This window comes from Urocitellus parryii, chromosome 15, assembly GCF_045843805.1.
Source record: "Urocitellus parryii isolate mUroPar1 chromosome 15, mUroPar1.hap1, whole genome shotgun sequence".
Classification (NCBI taxonomy): Eukaryota; Metazoa; Chordata; class Mammalia; order Rodentia; family Sciuridae; genus Urocitellus; species Urocitellus parryii.
In genome coordinates, this window is record NC_135545.1 from 33,355,084 (window position 1) to 33,367,750 (window position 12,667).

Genomic DNA, 12,667 nt, shown 5'->3' on the forward strand with positions numbered 1-12,667 from the left:
CTCGCCCCGCCCAGCACTTCCTGTCCCCCCAGCCCTGGGCCTAGGGGACTCTTGTTCCCCCCGGTGGGCAGGTGGCACAGGCTCCTAGAGAAGATGCCGAGGGCCCAGGGTCACAGACAAGAAAGAGCTTTCTTAGTGACAGGGTTATTCCCTTCCCAATGCTCTGGTGTCATTTTTCTTTTGAAATAATTGCAAACTAGTAAAAAGTGGCCAGATGACCCACACCTGTCATCCCAGCCCCTCAGGAGGCTGAGGCAGGAGGACGGCCAGTTCAAAGCCAGCCTCAGCAACTTAGCCAGACCCTGTCTCTAAATAAAAAATAAAAAGGTGCTGGGGATGTGGTTGAGTGGTTAGGCACCCTGGGTTCCCTTCCTAGGACCAAAAAAAAAAAAAAAATGACGATGTAAATGTCTGCTTCCTCAGTCTGTCCCTTGTTGGCAAGTCTCATAGGATCAGTATGACAGTTGCAAAAGGAAGCTTTTCTAACGTTCAGTCCAATCCACTGCCTCATGAAGAGAAGCTCTGAAGCCACAGGTCCTTGGCCCCGCCCACAGAGGCCCTTGGTCCCGCCCACAGAGGCCCTTGGCCCCTCCCATGGTGGTCCTTGGCCCCGCCCACAGAGGCCCTTGGCCCCGCCCACATACTGGCTGAAAGTCGCAAAGCAGTGATAGACAGCAGCCCAACCGTGGCGTCCTTGTGAGTCGCAGTAGTGGTTAGGAGATGGCCCAGGCGCCTGCCTCCAGCTATATCTTGGCTTAATAAGTCCACACTGGAGAGGTTTTTAAAGACAAGGAGGTCCCCACACCCTGTCCCCAGGAGCACATCCCTACCCTCTGCTGCCAGCCTCCGGGGCTCCTGAGCCCCAGGGCTCCTGCCTGACTTGCTGCCCCCTGATCCCCACCAGGCTGACCTCCAGCTGCGTGAGCCCCGAGAGCCTTGTCCACCTGGCAGCTGGCCTGGGCCACTGCCACCACCTGGAGGAGCTGGAGTGAGTCTCAGGGTGGAGGGACTAGGGAGGGGCTGGTCCCGGGAAGGCACGGGGGGGGGGGGGGGGGGGGGGGGACAGGACAGTGGGGCCTTAGGTAGGTGCACAGGGATGATCCTCCTGCTGAAGTTCAGCCGCTCCGAGCGTGGCTGGGCAAGGCTGGGCACTGGGTTCTTGGTCTCAGCATTGCCACTGACCTACACAGTGTCACTGGTAGGCCTTGTCCCTGGTGTCCTTTCACAGCAGGGCAAGCAGTGCCGCCACGGGGACCCCAGAGCTGGAGGCCGTCTGGGATCTGCGGGAGCCTGCGGGTCGGGGGCAGAGGGGCGGCTCAGCTCCAGGGCCAGGCGGCCCACCTAACTGTGCCTGTGCTTGGTCCAGCTTCTCCAACACCTGGCTCAGTGAGGAGGGCACCAGGACACTGATGGGGGCCCTGCAGGGGAAGTGCAGGCTGAGGAGACTCGAGTAAGTGGCGGTGGTGAGTAATGGGGAGCCGGAGCAAGCGGTGGGTGGGCAGGGAGAGGGAGTGTGCCTAGGAACCCTGATATCTCTTATGGGCACAGACTGGCAAGTCTCTGATGGCCCCAGGGGAGCTAAATGCCTTCCCAAGATCTTTTGATTTTTTCTGGACTCTATCATCAAGGTGATTGGTCTCAGGAAACTCAAACCAGGAGGTTATTGGCTTATGTCATGGAAAATCCCAAGGCAATTGACTTCAGGCATGGCTGGATCCGGGCGCTGGCTGCTGGTCAGGTTTCTCTCCCCCACTCCACTCAGCTTGCTTCTCAGGTGGGCTGTCCCATGGCTACTGGCTTATTTTCTCCCATTTTATTGGAAAGAGAGCACCTTTCCCCTTATGGTCATAACAAAAGGCCTAGACTGAGTCTCACTGGACTGGCTTCAGCCACACACTCACCCCTCAACCAGTCGCTGAAGCTCTAAATACAAACTGTTCTCAGTGGCCAGATGCGGGTCACAAACCAGCCTAAAAGAAGCCCCATGCACAGATTCCTGTTCAGACAGCATCCAGGGGGAAAAAAACATCAGCATTTCCTGCTTTTAATCTCTCAAAAGTTTTTCTGATGACCAAAAATACCTCCTGGTTATAAAAAGTCCCATCCTGATGGAAATCAGTAACAAAGGACACCAAGTCCCCAGGAGACGCGACTCCCTCGAGAAAACTTCCGGGAACAATCTGTTTGTGACCCTTTTCTCCGGTTTCTTCTCAACATATATTCTCAGTGCAGCTTAAAAAGTGGCCTTTGACTTTTGGCCATAGCAATGAGATCCTCCGTTCGGCTCCTCTGCTTGCCCTGGGGAGGGGGCGGGGGCTAGAGAAGCCTGGGACCACAGGGCCACTGTCTTCCCAGAGCCCCCCACGTGCCCGTGTTTCTCCTCGGCTTTCCGGAAGTTTTTATTTGGGAGCGAGAGGCCCCACGAGGTCATTCTCTAACTCACTGATCCATCTGACAAAGATTGACAGGCACCTGGGCCAGGGCTGGCAGCTGGGGGTCCCAGAAGCACTCAGTCCTGTGCCCTGACCTGGGCACCTTGCCTCTTCTGATTTCCCTGGCACCTGAGCTGCTGCTTCCCCCGTGTGGCCTCAGTTACCTACCTTTGAAGTGGGTACATCAAAACTATGTCCCCAGGAGGGAGCCACATACACTTGATGTCTTTCCTTTTGAAAAACAAGAAATCAGTCCTCAGTGACCAGGGGCCTCTTTGAATTCCAGATCTGTCCTTTTTGCGTGTCTCTTTCCATGGGAAGCTCTCCTGAAGTCCAGCTGGCTTCTTCCAGCTGTCCCCCTGCAGCAGGGTGGTTAGGAGCCACACCAGCTGGGGGTCAGCTCTTGGCAGGGTGGTCAACTATCCTGGTTTGCCAGGGCTGTCCCAGCTTTAGTGCTGAAAGTTGCCAGTCCTGGAAAACCCTCAGCTCTAGGCAAACCAGGACAGTGGATCGCCTCCTGTGTCCGTCCACCTCTTACTGTGTGGGCTTGTGCAAGTCCCTAAACCTCTCTGTGCTTTAGCGTATTTTCTCAATTTTGAGGATAAAAGCAGTCCCATCTTCCTGGGGTTATTGTGAGGATGAAATAATACACGGTAGGAGCTTCAGGCAGAGGCTGCACGGTGTCGTTAGTAGGAACTGTTGCTACTGTCCCCTCTGCCCAGGCTGGGTGATCCCAGGGGGCCCAGCCTTGGAAATCCTGCAGACTTGGCTTCAGTTCTGGACGCTGCTGTGCTCTGGGTGGAACTCGGAGCAGGTTCTGTCTCTCTGAGCCTCAGGGCTCCTCGTCTGTAAAGCAGAGATGACAGAGGGCCCAGCCCAGTGCGTGGTTCCTATTATCTACTCGATGCACCTGCTTACCGTCAGTCTGGGTCCCATGGGGTCCAGAATGCAGACTGCTACCTGGGGGGCCCCCGTCACTCATGCAGCAAACCCTAGGCCCAGAGGCCTCGACCCCCTGGCCTGGACAGGGCCGCCGTGGGCACCTGGACCCCACACCACACTGCCAAGTTCATGTGGCCTCCTCTCTTCCAGCCTCAGTCAGCTGCTGCTGGGTGGCTCCACGCTGGCCATGCTCACCCAGGGACTCAGCCACATGACCCTCCTGCAGAGCCTCCGGTGAGTGGCCACAGGGATGAGCGGGAAGTCACACTCCCTGGCTCTACTGGGACGTGGACCCGGGAAGCGCTGGGCACCTCCCTGAGGTCCCTCTGTGGCTCCCTCTGGGGACATCTCTGTGCCCTCCTAGGTCGATGCCCACTACTCTTGCCTCTTGGTGTCACCAGTTTCCTCCTGGTGACAAAAGTGACCTGGAGGAGCTGAGTCCAGGTCCCTACACAGCCCTTCACGTGCCCCTGCTTCTCCTTGGGCTCTTATTAAGATGCCAGTCAGGCCCCACAGCGAGTGCCCAGCTTCTGTGTTTCCAGCACGTTCCAGGGGACGCCAGTTCTGAGAAGTAAGGGTCTGAACTCAGACCTGGTGGCCTCCATGGCCTCTCCCTGTGGTCTCCACTCCCTGTCCACCTGGATAAACAAATACCAGGGACTGAACTCAGGGGCACTCGGCCACTGACCACTCCCCAGCCCTATTTTGTATTTTATTGAGACAGGGTCTCACTGAGTTGCTTAGCGCCTGGCTTTTGCTGAGGCTGGTTTTGAACTCATGATCCTCCTGCCTCAGCCTCCTGAGCCACTGTGATTATAGGCACGTGCCATCGCACCCGGCTAAATAGCACCCTCTAGATGTGGTTTTTCAAAATACGAAATATGGGGCCTCAGATCAAAGCACCAGCACAAAGCCTGGCTTTGGTTTGTCTGTCCCTCCTCCAGCAGGGCAGAGAAATAGGCTGTAAGGTAGAGCTGAGTGAGGGATGGGGGGCGGGGTGCACAGGACCAGGAGGGTAGCGGGCAGGACATTGCGGGTCATTCCACCCAAAATAAACTCACTGGAAGACACTTCAGTAAATTTTAATTTGCAAAAGACAAGAAAACCACCTCCAGGCAGATCCTTCGCAGGGGGTGAGACGGTTGCCCAGGCCCTTCCTTTAGGTGTGTTCTCCCCTCGCACAGAGGCAGGGGGTAGGCTGCAGAGAGGGCAAGGCCCCAGTGGGGAAGGCCGCCATTGGCAGGAGGGGAGCACTGTCCCCTGCAGCCGGGGGCCTGGACTCTAGAACCACATGGAGCTGGCTTCAGCCAGGCTGGCCCAGAGCCCCTGACCCGGCAAAGCTAACACAGTCCACCCTGCCTGCTAGCCACTGGAGCCTGGCTAGTCTGGCTCACCTCTGGGCCTCGGTTCTCACCTGGATGTTGGGGACATTCATGCCCATTCCAGTCGCCACCCTCCCCAGGAGTTTTGTGAGTGGTCCACAAGCCCCTGGGTGTAAACAGGTTTTGCAAACTGTAGAGTCCTGGTGCAGCCCCTGCGAAGGCCTTTAGGCTCTTTTCTAAGGTCTCTTGGCCTGTCCCCTGCTCCTCCAGACTGAGCGGGAACAGCATTGGTGACGTCGGCTGCTGCCACCTCTCTGAAGCACTCAGAGCTGCTGCAAGCTTGGAGGAGCTGGGGTGAGTGGCCTGTCCCCTTCCCCAGACCTGATGACGTTGGCAGGGGAGACAGCACAAGGGCTGCTCCAGGAAGTTCTCGGCTTCTTAGTCGTCTCCCCTCCTGGCACCTCACACTGCCTCGCCATTGCCCGGCCGAGAACCGTTGAGACCCTAAGACAGGGTGTAAGAGAGTCAGTGGCAGCAAGAGGGATGTAGGTCGGACAACAGGGAGAACATCTTAAACAGAAGCCAAAAGTTGGGAGCCCTCTCGCACACAGGGTGACAGGGCTGCCCCGGGGTGAGCCCAGGCCTCTCTGTGCTCCTGCTCTGGAGGCGGGTATGGACCAGATGAGGGGGTGGAAGGCCGTGGGTTTGATGGTCATGTCATTCTCTCCCCAAGCTTGAGCCACAACGCCATCGGAGATGCCGGTGCCGGGCACTTAGCCGCCATCCTCCCCAAGTTGCCCGAGCTCAGGAAGATAGAGTGAGTGGCCCTGTGAGAGGAGGGGCCCGCGGTCCTCGCCCCTGCTCCCAGGAGACACCAGCCCCCGGCTCCGCCAGCTCTGAGATCTCCCTCCCCCGCCTCAGTGTCAGGGCAGTGGGCCGGGCCACCTCCTGCTGTAGGGTGTCCCCTGGCCCTGCAGATGGGTGGGGTGTGGGAGGAGAGTCGGGATCCATGGCTGTCCCCTCCTACAGCCTCTCAGCGAATGGCATCGGCCTGGCTGGGGGGGCGCAGCTGGCCAAGTCCCTCGCTCTTTGCAGGAAGCTGGAGGAGCTGGGGTAAGTGCGCCCTGGTGGGATGTCCCCCAAGTCCCCAGGCCCTCCTGTCCCCGGGGGCCGCAGGGGTCCTGACAGGTCATCCAGGCTCAGCGTGCCCTCTCCTCTTTCAGGCTTGGCTTCAATGCGCTGGGGGACCCCACTGCCCTGGGGCTGGCTGAGGGACTGCCCCGGCACCTGAGGGTCCTGCAGTAAGTGCTTCCCGTCCCCAGAGCCTGAAGGGACAGCGGGGAGGGGACCTGGGAGCAAGGGGGGGTCTCCTGCTGGGACTCAACTGCAGCATGTTCTGGGGCTGCCTGTGCCCCTCTGGTGTCCAGCAAGGAGTCAGGAGAATCAGCTTCCCTGGGTCCTGCCACCTGCCCCTGTCCCCGAGAGCCCAGGCGCCTTCTGAGACTCAGTTTCCCATCTTCAAAAAGAGTCCAATGTCCCCAGCTCCGCCTGCCCTGCGAGCCAGTCTCTGAGAGGGGACGAGGGTGTCGGCCAAGCGCTCTGTGGGAGGGGTGCCCCCAGCACGGCCCCCACCTCATGGTCTACGTCGGTGGCCTCCTCTGAGTGGCCCGCAGCCCCTCGGGACTGGAATGTCCCCGTGCCTCATCTCCAGAAAGGGGGCTGGGCCTGGAGAAGAGGGGGAGCTTGCCTTCCTAATGCACTAAGAAGCTGGCCTTGAACCTGGGCTCTCAGACCCCAGAGCCAGGCCACAGGTGGAGAGGGGCTGGGGCCGTGGTTAACCAAAGGCCAAGGGTCAGGTGCTGCAGGAGAGGGCGCCGAGGGCCGGGGGCTCTGGAGAGGCCCCCAGTCCACACAGCTGGTCCCCAGGCTCCTGTTGCCCCCCCCCCAGCCTGCCTTCCAGTCACCTGGGCCCAGAGGGGGCGCTGAGCCTGGGCCGGGCCCTGGACGGATGCCCGCATGTGAAGGAGATCAGGTGAGGGGTGCCGCCAAGCGGGGGGAGGGGGAGGCCGGCAAGGGCCTGGGGACCCCTCTCACAGGGTCTCCCCCGCTCCCCAGCTTGGCAGAGAACAGCCTGGCTAAAGGGGTCCCACACTTCTGCAAGGGGCTCCCGCAGCTGCAGCGGATAGAGTGAGTAGCCTCCCTGACCCTGGGCCCTGCGCTGGGGATGCCCTCCTCTGCTGCACCTGACCCGGGGCGGGCAGTAGAAGTGACAGAGACCTCCGGCCTGGGCGTGGGAGGGACAAGAGAGGGCCACGTTCCTGGGACTCCCCACCTGCCCTGGGCCTGAGCAGGTGGCTCCCCCTGCAGCTGGAGCTGCCCCCGACCCAGACGCCCCCTCATCCCACACCCTTGTCCCTCCAGCCTGGCTTCCTGTGACATCGACAACCAGGCTGCCAAGGGCCTCGCCGCCAGCTTCACACTCTGTCCAGCCCTTGAAGAAATCCTGTGAGTGCCTTGCAGGAGCCCTGAGCCCTAAGTGGGCGCTGAGTGCCCAGGGCCCGTCAGGCCTCTCTGGCCGGTGGCCCCATATATAAATGGGGACAGTCGTTCTTGTTGAAACCTCTGCTTGTAGAAGCTCTCCCACGTGGTGGGCTTCGAGGGGTTGGGCACAGCCATCGGCTTCCCCTGTCTGTGCCGAGTGGGAGGGGAGGTGGCCCAACCGTCTCTGAGAGGTGGTCGCCTCTGAGCTTCCCTTTGGGAGGCGCCTCTCCTGGTTTGGGGAGCCACCATGGGTAGTGCAGGGCGCCTAAGCCAATCGACACCCGACCTCTTGCCTGCCCTGCCCGCGGGACCCAGATCCCCTTGTCAGTCACACTGGCCTGGGGCCAGGCAAGCAGACTGCTGGACTAGCCTGGGACCCCGCCGCAGGGTGGAAGGAAATGCCACCTCCCAGAACAGAGGCCACAGGGGATCACGAGAGGGTGCTGGTTTGAATCTTAGCGGCCTTGACCTTGTTCATTACACCAGAGAGAACCTCTCAGGCCTGGCCGACTCACACCCGTGAGCCTCCCTTTGAACCAACAGGCGCAGGGCACAGACCCAGCACCTTAGAAAGGAAATAGGTCGAAGCTAGAAGTTGTCGCCACTGTTTGCACTGTGCTTACCCATGGATGTAGTCTTCTGTGTAGGATCCTGCGCACTGGGTTCCCATTGACAGGCGTGATGTTTCCTGTTAAGATTGATTTCTTAGCCGGGCGCCATGGCGCATGCCTGTCATCCTAATGGTTTGGGAGGCTGAGGCAGGAGGATCGTGAATCCAAAGCCAGGCTCAGCAACTTAGCAAGGCGCTAAGCAACTCAGTGAGACCCTGTCTCACAAGGGGCTGGGGGTATAGCTCAGATGGTAGGGTGCTTGCTTCGCATGCACAAGGCCCTGGGTACAATCCCCGATACCAGGAAAAAAAAAAAGATTAAGTACAAAATAAGAAGTTTGACTTAAAGAGAAGCATGGCGGGCGATAACCTACACAATGAGATGGGAGGCCCACGGGTGGGCGCGGCACCAGGTGGGGGGAGGCTGCATCATGGCTGAGCTCCTAACCATGCCTGCAATCTCTTAAGATGCCTGGGTTGAGAGTAGACCGGCTGGGGAACAGGGGATGGGTACAGAGGAAGGAGGCACCTGTGCCTGGAGAAGTCCCCAAGGGAAGGTGACCTCCCCTGCGTCTGCCTGCCCTCCCACCCCGCCCCTCCTGGCTCTCCCACAGCTGACTCCCCCCTTGCAGGTTGTCCTGGAATCTTCTTGGGGATGAGGCAGCTGCTGAGCTGGCCCAGGTTCTGCCCCGGATGGGCCGGCTGAAGAGAGTGGAGTATGAGAGAAGGGCATTCTGGGGTGGGGAGGGCTGCAGGGGAGGGGGGACCTGCATCCTGCGAAAGCCCAGAGGCCACTGGGCCAGTCCCCTGCTTCCCAGGGAGCCCCCTTGAGTTGCACCCTGGTCTGCTCCCTGCCAAGCTCAGTTCTCCCTGGGATCTAGCCTGCAGTCTCCTTGCTGCATCAGCCACAGTCCACTGTTGTATGTTGGTAGTGTGGGGAGGGTATGTCCCCATCTTGGCCTGAGACCTAGGGACGCCCTTCCCCCAGTCTCATGCCTCTCTCTCTCTCTCTCTCTCTCTTCCCCCTCTTCTTCCACTGTCCACTGGGAAGCCTGGAGAAGAATCGGATCACAGCTTGTGGGGCCTGGCTCTTGGCGGAAGGCCTGGCCCAAGGGTCTGCCATCCAAGTCATCCGGTAACAGAGGCGCGGAGGGCAGGCGTGGTGGGTGGGAGGTCTCAGCAACCCCCACAATCTAAGGGGACTCCCTGTAGGAAGAGGCAGGGTCTAGGTCAAGGATTATTGAAGGAGACTTGGGCCACTCCACCAAGACCCTTGCAGCAAGCCGACCTGGATCAATCCCAGCTCCGCTATTTGCCAGTTGTGTTAACTCTGCACCAGTAACTCAGCTTCTCTGAACCTCAATGTCCTGATCTGTAAAATGGGGATAATAATGGTATCCACCGCAGAGAGTAGTTGTGAGCATGTAAAGCACTGAGCCTGCCCCGCAGCAAGCCCTTAGGTAGTACTTGTCATCACTGCCACCTGCACATGAGGACCTCATCACTTCGCAGACATACTAGATTTGTAGTAGATGGGGTAAATGTCAAGTTCCATCAACATCAACCTATTAGGACAAATTCAGAAAGTGGAAGTGAAGTATCTTGAAGAAGGGGAGCATTGTCCGTATTTGCACAAATGTGTCATAGGTGCGTACCCCTGGCTGGGACCACCGCCCTCCAGGGAAGAAGACAGCGGGAGAAGTCAGAGGTGGGGGTGGGGGACACCATCTCCCTGGGGCAGCCGTGCTGGTCTGGATTGCTCTGTGGGGCAACTGGGTACGGCTCCTCTGCTCTGGGTCCTTGATCCCCCGATCTATAGGCAGGACAATCAGTGGAGGCAGAAGCCGAGGGGCAGCTCTGGGTGCTGATGCCCGTCTCTGCCCTGCAGCCTCTGGAATAACCCCATTCCCCCCGGAGTGGCCCAGCGTCTGCAGAGCCAGGAGCCCAGGCTGGACTTCGCCTTCTTTGACAAGCAGCCCCAGACCCCTCGGGGTACTTGATGGCTCCCTGAAGACCCTCGGGATCCAGCCAAGCGATGCCAACTTCCACCTCCAGGAGAGAGGGCTCAGCAGAAGGGCCTCAGCTGGCTGCCCTGCGCCCCGCACCTGCACCAGGAGGGTCCTGCATGGTCCTCAGGGAGGACATTTTTCGGGGACTGGGAGCTTATGGCCAAAGGAGGACACTGCTTTATGCATCATCTACGTGACCAGGGGGGACATGTGGCACAGTGAGGCTGTCATGATGTATCTGTGACACAGCAGACCATGCATGACTTCTTGGCATGTGGCACCTACATGGGACTTGTCATGTGTCCCATGTCAATGGCCTGGGTCCTAGCCCTACACGTGGCAGGACACATGATTGGTGAGGCACAGACATTAGTGAGATACATTTGTAGTGTTCTTATCACATGATGCATGACCTGCCAGATCACCTCGGGCCGGTCCAAGGTCTAATTTATTACTTTTTTAAAGCAAATATCTATTTATAGATTGCATTACCAGAGCAGCTGCTGCAGGAAGAGACCCCCGCCCTGAGCTGGGGGAGAGACTATCTGAGTACTGTCTGGCCCCGTGGCTCAAAGGCCAGGGCTCTGGGCCACGCTGGGGCCTCAGCCATGAAATCCCCTCCTGCCTCCAATCTCATTTTCCCATCGAGGTGACCTGCCCCCTTAGGTGCTGGGTTTCTAGGGACTCTGGACCCAGGTCCAGGCAGAGCCAACCTGACCTTGGGAGAGATCAGGCCTGTTCTGTCCTATTTAAGGGAAAAGCCAGGTCCAAGGGTTCTAGATGGGCACTACCAAAACATGGGGTAAGGCTGCTGCATTTATTGCTACCTCGGGGGCCCAGGTGAGGCTCTGGGGACTCCACAGTATTCTTGTGACTTCAAGCAGGACCCAGGTTGGTCAAGTTTGATCAATATGTGGACTGTCTCCCAGCTGCTAGCTTGAGTCTGATGCTTCCTGCCACCCCACAGAGGTTAGAAGTGAGTCGGTCCTGCCCCAGGGACTGGAGAACAGAGCAGGTGACCGGTGTGCTAAGAGGGGGACAGGGGTTCAAGTCCAGACTCTGCCTCTCAACGGCCATGCTATAGAGGGCAGGCCACGTCCTCTGTACAGACCTCACCTGCAAGAGGAGGGTGTCGCGGAAGCGCACAGTGTTAAAAATACCTAACAGCTTCTGTTTGACTCGCATCATATTAAACCCTTTTATAAACTAATTGCATTTGAAATGTGAAACTGTTGGCAGATCCAGACGGTGACTTCTGTCAAGTGCCGGTCCAGCCCTCCCACTCAAGGGTGATCTGCTGGGGTCACGTGGCTGTGCCCTCTGGAGGGGACCCACACCCCTCTGGTTGCTGCAGTCCCCCCAACACTCCCCTTTCTATCAACACCCTATTGCCCTGCCCCTGGTTTTCACAGCTCACCTGGTCCTCGTGTGCACCTGAGTGTGCGTGTGTACACACACACACACACACACACACACACACACACACAGAGACTATTGATGAGTTCAGGGAAACCAGGTGTGCAAAGTCCCTGGTATAAGAAATAAACCCTGGTTACATGCCAGTTCCATTCCCCTTTTAGAGCTGAATATCTTATGGGATTGGAAAATGCCCCAAATGACAGAATCACAGCACCCCCTCTCTGTGACCTGCCTGTGGGTGGAGCAAGTGGAGCTTGTGGGGGCGCCTTCCCCACTAATGTGAAAAGCCAGGCTGGGGGTGCAGTTACAACCGAGCGCCACAGGAGGGCAGGAGAGCCCACTGGCAATCCCTGAGATGTGTTCATCCGTGGATCCCAAAGGTGAGGGGCTGTTCCCACCTGGCTAGGAGCTTGGGGTGTCCCTGCCTACTTGTGGCTCACTGGTCCTGACCTTTGTCGCCCTCCACATTGTCCCCGGCCTCCCGCCAAGAACAAGGAGAAAGTCCTCCGGCCGAGTGCCAAGCACCCACGTGTCGCACTGGGACATCCTTATCTGGCCAGGTCAGGGCACAACTGGCACCAAATAGCACCATCCATCAGTCTAGTCACGGGGGAGTCAGGTGGAGGATCCAAGAACGGTACCTGAAAACCCCGAGCCCAAAATTCTCTCTCCCCTTCCTGGGACCCGATGCCAAGTTGGAGGCCCACGTCACGTGGGTGAGGAATCCCGTGGATGACTGTGTTAAGATACAGCCTCTCCTGCCACCTACCTCCTTGGAGGCCTTGAGTGACTTTCTGTCTGACATCGATGGGGACCAGTCTCCCTGCCCGAAGTAGGTCCCATTTAAATATATACAGGACATCAAATAAAATTCAAAGAACAATAGAGCAAGCGTGTCAATCAAAACAGAGCTGCCAGTTCTGGGGGTAAGCCGAGGAAGTGAGGGGGCCAGTGGCACCCAGGTCCACCTGCCAGGCAGGGAGAAGCTCCCGGGGCGACTCTGTCCCTTGGCCTCCAACCTGGGGTTTTGTCCCCCTTCCTATTTTCCAGGGCCGCTCAGTTGCCTCTCTGCCCTCCCCCACCCCTAGTGCTTCCCAAGCTCTGAAGTTGCAGTTACAGAAATGATAATGCGCATGGGTCCAGTGCTCGGGGGCCGGGCCTGAGGTTCTGAATTTCCCCCAAGCGGTGTCTAAGAAGTCACCTGGGGAGCTTTCTATAAGTGCGTTGGGCTGGAGATGTGGCTCAGTGCTAGAGTGCCTGCCTGGCACGTGTGAGGCCCTGGGCTCCGTCCCAGCACCAGGAAAGACAAAAACAGCATTTAGAAAACTCCCTGAGTGCTTCGGATTTGCAGTCACTGCTCCAGAGGAGGCCGTCCCTTGGAGGGGTTGGGCA

General features: G+C 58.5%; 1 protein-coding gene across 6 annotated transcripts in view; it reads left to right on the plus strand.

Annotated features, from left to right (window-relative positions):
* Nucleotides 1-11,066, plus strand: part of Nlrc5 (NLR family CARD domain containing 5) — an 82,290-nt gene extending 71,224 nt beyond the window's left edge. For 3 of the 6 annotated variants that reach the window (XM_077793339.1, XM_026395631.2, XM_026395630.2), the window contains 13 exons: nucleotides 905-988; nucleotides 1,367-1,450; nucleotides 3,525-3,608; nucleotides 4,967-5,050; nucleotides 5,430-5,513; nucleotides 5,726-5,809; nucleotides 5,920-5,997; nucleotides 6,645-6,728; nucleotides 6,812-6,883; nucleotides 7,118-7,201; nucleotides 8,480-8,563; nucleotides 8,899-8,982; nucleotides 9,736-11,066. In XM_077793339.1, coding sequence (XP_077649465.1) covers nucleotides 905-988; nucleotides 1,367-1,450; nucleotides 3,525-3,608; nucleotides 4,967-5,050; nucleotides 5,430-5,513; nucleotides 5,726-5,809; nucleotides 5,920-5,997; nucleotides 6,645-6,728; nucleotides 6,812-6,883; nucleotides 7,118-7,201; nucleotides 8,480-8,563; nucleotides 8,899-8,982; nucleotides 9,736-9,847 — 1,102 coding nt within the window. In that variant the 3' untranslated portion in view covers nucleotides 9,848-11,066. Of the gene's footprint in view, nucleotides 1-904; nucleotides 989-1,366; nucleotides 1,464-3,524; nucleotides 3,609-4,966; nucleotides 5,051-5,429; nucleotides 5,514-5,725; nucleotides 5,810-5,919; nucleotides 5,998-6,644; nucleotides 6,729-6,811; nucleotides 6,884-7,117; nucleotides 7,202-8,479; nucleotides 8,564-8,898; nucleotides 8,983-9,735 lie in introns of those variants that run through there. The other 3 variants (XM_026395633.2, XM_026395634.2, XM_026395635.2) reach the window with 3 other exon arrangements.
* Nucleotides 11,067-12,667: the final 1,601 nt, after the last annotated feature.